General features: G+C 41.1%; 2 protein-coding genes across 2 annotated transcripts; one reads left to right on the top strand and one right to left on the bottom strand.

The window, feature by feature from the left end:
* Positions 1-1,582: 1,582 nt before the first annotated feature.
* On the bottom strand, positions 1,583-2,423 carry LOC120010191 (polycomb group protein Psc-like). Its single transcript, XM_038860910.1, has 2 exons — positions 2,008-2,423; positions 1,583-1,622 (listed from the first exon to the last, which is right to left on the bottom strand). Exons 1-2 carry the CDS (start codon positions 2,421-2,423, stop codon positions 1,583-1,585), a joined length of 456 nt encoding a protein of 151 aa, XP_038716838.1.
* Positions 2,424-4,983: 2,560 nt separating this feature from the next.
* On the top strand, positions 4,984-6,036 carry LOC120010181. Its single transcript, XM_038860900.1, has 2 exons — positions 4,984-5,322; positions 5,389-6,036. Exons 1-2 carry the CDS (start codon positions 4,984-4,986, stop codon positions 6,034-6,036), a joined length of 987 nt encoding a protein of 328 aa, XP_038716828.1.
* The last annotated feature ends 448 nt before the right edge of the window (positions 6,037-6,484 follow it).

Genomic DNA, 6,484 nt, shown 5'->3' with positions numbered 1-6,484 from the left:
ATTGTTCGGCACTTGGAGCTCTCTCTTTAGCTAGTAATCAAAAATTGAGAATGTGTAAAAGATTTACCTAGGTGGAGATCCTCTTTTATATGGATCGAGAATAATTGATTACCCTTTTACCAAAAAGTAGACGTAAATCCGTTGTTAATTATAATAACTGAATATGCTATCCGTTATGGGATTGAGCCCATTATTTCAGCTCACCATTTATGAGGCCGAGCTAGCAATCAATTATGGCCCAATAGTATCATACTGGGTTGATGACCGCCCTAATCCATAGGCTTAAAGCTAATAAAGATATCCCTCGCAGTCGGCTCAAATATATACACTCTCACCGCCATGGGGACCACTTTAAACAAATGCAAATTAAGTAGTTCAGTTTAATGACCCGGTCAAAATATTATACAAGTAATTTTTTCAGATAAGGACCAACTCGGATTTGGGGGCTCCGCAATTCATTAGACTCTACAATTCACATCTAATGGTGGAGAAAAAGTCTTATAAATTTTAAAAATGGAAAAAAAAAAAATGTGATGTGATTTGGCTCACCTCTCAAACCATTTAATTCAAATTATAGACTCTATAATCTTAAACGAATTGCAGAGCCCCTAGATCCGAGTAACTCATATAAGATACAACTACGTTAGACTCTGCATTATATACATGGCAAATACCGGAACGTGTGCACTCTGCATTATTTTTGCTTGGTTGTCTCTACGGCAAACTGAAATCCACCGACAAAGTTCACAAAATACGGACAGTTGATTTAAATATCGTGGATTCGTTGGTGAAATTTCATCCTATTGCAATCTACCCCTTGATTAAATATCATGGATTAGTTGTTGAAATATCATGGATTAATATGTGATATATAATACCAAAACCAACATAAAAAACGCGAAAATAAAATATTTATTGGTAGACATTTTGAGGCTTTCACATAGACAAATTTTAAAAGAATATTATTATGAACAATGCTAGAGACCCCAAAATTTGACCCCCAAAAGTCCTCTAAATCTATGTGTCATTAAAATAACCATTGATTAAAGACACATATGCAGGACTCACTTCACATCTAACACTTCACATTAAATGTGTGTCTTTTGGGGTTACTTTTTTAGAGTCTCAAGCATCATCGTATTATTATATTAGGAACTATTGTCGTCACAAGACAATATCAACTCTTGACGAATGAAGACAATAAAAGTCTGAAAACCTACACCCAAGCCACCAGTTAGAGTGAGAAGAATGGTGTGTGTCACCCTAGTGATTAGGATTGGATTACCCTCTCCAATTGTTCTTTTAAAAAAATTTGTCAAAACCTAAAAATTTTGTACCTCAGTGTGTTAGTGCTCAAATGATGCCGGTCAACGAGTAGTAATGAAGATGGAAGCAGCAGATTTGGATGTGATGAATGCATGCCCATGTGGACGCACGTGGTGGCATTTCTAAATTAATGATCTCAATTTATTTCCTCTGGCTTCGGATCAAAGTCTGTTTACTTTGTTTGTTGTGTTGTAATATTTTATTAGTGCAATCAGAAGCTTCTTGGTTATGAATTAATGTGAATTTTGTTTTGTTCTCAATCAAGTTCATCACATGCATGCCCCCTGAACTGAAGGCTGCAAGCAGATTCCAAGCCATGTAAGAAGCTAAGCCATTTCCACTTAATTATAATATTAATCCACTAATCTCACATCTCCTCAACCATGCACATAAGCTTGAATCTCTGAGATTTTCATCAATTAACGATGGAACTTAAATTTTCCATTCTAAGAAAAAGAAAAAAGAAAAAAGAAGAGGAGGTGGAAAATACAAAATATAACATCAAGGGTTTGCTCGTATTCAATCAGTGAGATCAGACATGGATCCAATATTAAAGGATTCTTTCATAAACTTAACTTCTTCTTCTTCTTCTTCTTCTTATTTTTTGAGAAAACTTCATTTATTCACAGATACTTGTGGAGATATCTCTAATGAAGGACTAGTTTGATGAAAGATGAATACCATCCTCTGGACCTAGCACTTGCTCTGCTTCCAAAGCAGAGAGTTGCAACTGGGGACTCCTCGCATTCTTCTTCGTCTTCTACTTCCTTATATGACTGTCTTGGAGATGATGGCACCGAGTAGGATTTAGGGCGCGAAGTCCATGACTGAGACGACGAGGATGAAGAAGAAGACGATGATGCAGGTGATGATGGGAGATTGCTACTAGTTCTTCGAAATATAGAGCTTAAAAGCTTTGGTTTGGAGTGTTTTTTGATGGGTGTACTCAGGTTTACGTTGTAAAAGTAGGAAGGGGGAGGGGTCAGAGGAGGGAGAGGTGTCTCCCCCAACTTCACTGTCGGAGTTCCAGGTCGAGATTCCCATGAAAATGGAACTGAAACTTCTGCACTGCTTATTCCCTCTTCAACCTTCTTCATTTGCAGGAGCTTTTGGGGGACTGAGCACCTTGTCACCACCATTAATCTCTCTGGTTTGCTTGGACCATAAGATATAAAAGAGGGAACTATAGGGAGAGATCCTACGACTTTTCACTAAAACAAAAGGAGTTTAGTTTGGTGGTTGCATTGACTAATTGGCTTCGTTAATACTTGTAGACGGTAGGGTTTCGTTTTCCAATACTGGGTTTTGTATTTAATGGAACGGCATACATTAGATCCATGCGTCTCATGCACCTTGTATATGGATTACTTCATTAAGACCTTCTTTCCACCTCATAAGCCTTGTTGCTTAGTACATTTTTTAATGGAGGGTGTGTCATGTGACATTAATTTGAGATGAGAGATAAAACTGGCGCTGTTTTATGTTTAATAGTCAGCAAGTGGTTTGGCAATTGAATTTAGTGGTTAGTGTAGGTGCTAAAAATGGTGTGGCCCCACATGGTCATGTAATAACAAATCTAGTTGGACTATTTGGGTTCACAAACCTAACCACTACAGTTAGGCCCGACCTAAAGCCCACCTTGAGGCCCATATATAACCTTTACATCACTGTTAAGTAATGTAACAGTCATCTGACACCATATCTGACATATCGTCTGACACTTGCTGCTGGTATCTTATGGTCTATTTACTTTACTATGTTCATAGTAACCTTTCCCTAACAAACAGGACCTAGGTTTCAAGACATATTTACTGTATTGACGGCCGTGTAGAGGCGTCAATATAGTAAGGGCGCTGGCACGTACGAGCGCCACTTTAGGGACTACTTTTTCTGTAAAGCAGTTTCTATCAATCCAATTTATGGTCGACATTTATGGATGTGACAAGCTCATATCCCTAGGTATGACTTTCTTTCATATATGTATCTATTTATTAATTACCGCCTACAATTCAACCCATACCCTCATCGACACCTGTCTTAATCATTTCATATTGTTACTTATCATTTTATCTATCTATCAACCCTGACACAACCGAGATAATAGACTTTTCGTACATCTCTTTTATACAAGTTGGTCCAATGAGACAAGTGGGATAAACACTTAATTCCCGAGGTTGATCCTGATTTTCTTATAAATACCCCTCTTCCTACCATATGCGGGGGATCGAAACATCTTGGACTCAAGAGAAAGAACCATACTTCCAAAACCCTCACAAAATACACTCAATCAAAACACTAGAATCATAGATGGTCTTCCATCTCCGATAAACACTAACTTGATCGTCAGAGCCTCCACGATCGACACCACCCAAACCGGTTAAAGAGCTTTTAAGGTTGTTCTTGTTGTGACGTTTGCAGGATTCAAAGTTACATACGGACCCCACAGAGATAAAAGTTGACCTTTCAACGATTGTAGCAATTTACCCGTACAATTTGGCGCGCCAGGTAGGGGGACTTTTGCAAGCATTTAATCAAGAAGATTTCACGACAAGTTCCAATTATGGCTGATACCAACGAAGCCACTAACAAGCAACTGATGGAATTCATGCAAGCAATGAGAGAAGACATCTCTAGAAATAAAGAGCAGATGGATGCGCGGTTAGAATCAATGGCTAACGATAATGTAGCGCTCCGCGAAGAGATGTTACAACTCAGAAATCAAAACACTTCCCAAGGTCATGATCCTGTTTCAGTCCAAATTCCCCCTTTCCCCCACCTTGAACAAACACCACCTAAAGACCCTTTGCCTTACGCTCTAAATACCCAATTCGTTCCTGGAACCACCCCCGGGGGATATGATGCTTCTACCTCAAAAAGTAAAAATCCTGCGACAGAAGAAATCCAGCAAAATGTCAATAGGGATGCTCCTGTAGATTTGACAAATTCTCCAAGAAGTAGGCCTCCACAGCCCCCACATTTTCCTACTGCACCTTTCACAGGACCCACTATAACTTCTGTTGCTCAGGCAGTTATGGCCAAGCAGATTATCGAGTTGAGGGGAGATATAGATAAGTTAACTAAAGCACCTCCCGCCTTGGCCAAAATCAATGCTAATTGCTATATGGGGTCACCGTTTGTCGATAGTATATACCAAACGGATTTGCCGCACAGGTTCAGTGCATCGAGTATGAAGTTGTACAATGGGACTGATGACCCCGAGGATCATGTGGCCTATTACAAGTTGAAGATGGGTGCGATCGTCATACCGTATGAGATGCATGAGACGTGCATGTGCAAAGGATTCGGATCAACTCTTACTGGTCCTGCTCTGCCTTGGTATATTAACTTACCCAACGGCAGTATCGCTTCTTTCGAGAAGCTAATCGAGACATCTATGATATAGTTCTCGAGCAGCCGCAAGATCCATAAATGTTCTGATGACTTATATCGACTGTCATAGCGAGTGGGAGAATCCCTCCGTGATTTCTTGGCTAGGTTCAATACGGAGAAGGTATCTATACCGTACTGCGATCCGGGGACTGCTATACAAGCACGCCGGAGTTGTCTTCTCCCAGATGGGGAGTTTTATGAAAAACTCACAAAGTGTGACATAAGGAGCTACGAAGAAGCTCTTGTTAAAGCCACTGTGTTTGTTCGATGGGAGGAGGATGCAAGAAGAAAACCATCCCATCCCATCACCCTAGAGAAGAGAAACGCGAAGATAAACGTCCTAAGAAGGAGCAATCCACCATTGGCGCTCCCAGCAATAATTGGCGCTCCCATAAGTCTGGAGCATCCGATTACGTAAAAAACTGTCCGGAGTATCCCCTCCGGATACATCAAGTCGAGGCTGTGCAAGTTTTAAAGAAGACGGGCAATGAGGTGAAGTGGCCACCCAAGAAAGAAACTGAAGGGTGGAAAGATCTTAAGAAGTGGTGCGACTTTCATCAAGATATTGGGCACACCACTCATGACTGCAGAGGCCTCAGGTATGAGGTGGATTACCTACTGAGAAAAGGTCATCTGAGAGATTTACTATCTGAATGAGGTAGAGTTATCTAGGGAAAATGGAAAGTTGATGACCCGGAAACATTACCGCCGCCACCATTGGCCACATCAACTTACTGTGTAATCTCTGGAGGGTTAGAGATTAGAGGGCTTTCCCATACCTCAGATAAGAAGCATGAGAAAGAAGCGGCGAACCTAGGCGTTAAAATGGCACGGTTTGTAGGGACTTTCACTAACCAAGTGATGGTCTTTGCTGATGACGAGGCTACCCAACTATTACATCCGCACCATGATGCTTTGGTGCTTACGCTTCAGGTTGCAAACATTAATCTGAAGCGAATCTTGATTGACAACGGAAGTTCAACCAATGTATTGTTTTTGGCTGCGTATAAAGAGATGGGTCTGGATGAGACCTTGATACTGCGAAAGTTGACAGCACTCATTGGGTTCAATGGCGAGGTGAGCCATTCATTGGGTGAAGTTGTGTTGCCCATTTATGCCCCAGGATTGAACAAGCAGACCAGGTTCTCCATTGTAGATTCACCTTCTGATTATAATGCCATTCTGGGACGCCCTTGGTTGCATGCCATAAGGGTCGTACCCTCTACTTATCACCAAGTCCTACGCTACCCTCCAATAGTGGTGTTAGGGAAATCTTGGGGGATCAGCACTCTTCTAGGAGTTGCTACAAAACCACCATGAGGAGCAATAATCAATCCTCATAGCAGCTACAGAACCAGGCACCCGGTCTGGAGCCAGATGAGCCAGGAATGGAAAAGCTTGATGAGGTACAGATCCATCCTAACTTTCCAGATCATAAAGCCCTGATTGGAGCGCAGCTACCTATTCATCTACGAGAAAGATTGATCCAATTCTTATCGCAACATCACGATTGTTTTGCGTGGAGCCATGCAGACATGACTGAGATAGATCCTGAGGTTGCGATGCATCAGCTCAAAGTTAATCCTGAATATTTTCCTGTTAAGCAGAAGAGAAGGAAATTCGCTCCTGAACGAAACCTAGTGATTAATAAAGAAGTTCAGAAGCTGTTAGACAACGGGTCTATAGTGGAGGTACAGTACCCTGACTGGCTAGCTAACGTCGTCGTTGTGGAGAAGAAGAATGGCAAATGAAGAGTCTGTATTGACTT

The sequence above is a fragment of the Tripterygium wilfordii genome, chromosome 2 (genome assembly GCF_013401445.1).
Source record: "Tripterygium wilfordii isolate XIE 37 chromosome 2, ASM1340144v1, whole genome shotgun sequence".
NCBI classification, from domain to species: domain Eukaryota; kingdom Viridiplantae; phylum Streptophyta; class Magnoliopsida; order Celastrales; family Celastraceae; genus Tripterygium; species Tripterygium wilfordii.
The sequence above is the reverse complement of the archived record's forward strand: the minus strand, read 5'-3'. Positions and strand labels throughout refer to the sequence as shown.

Coding starts and splice junctions, on each gene's coding strand:
- LOC120010191 (XM_038860910.1), bottom strand. CDS start 2,423: ATGAAGAAGGTTGAAGAGGGAATAAGCAGTGCAGAAGTTTCAGTTCCA. Junction 1,623..2,007: donor AGTGCTAGGTCCAGAGGATG/GTATTCATCTTT, acceptor ATCTGCTTGCAG/CCTTCAGTTCAGGGGGCATG.
- LOC120010181 (XM_038860900.1), top strand. CDS start 4,984: ATGGGAGGAGGATGCAAGAAGAAAACCATCCCATCCCATCACCCTAGA. Junction 5,323..5,388: donor GCAGAGGCCTCAGGTATGAG/GTGGATTACCTA, acceptor AGAGTTATCTAG/GGAAAATGGAAAGTTGATGA.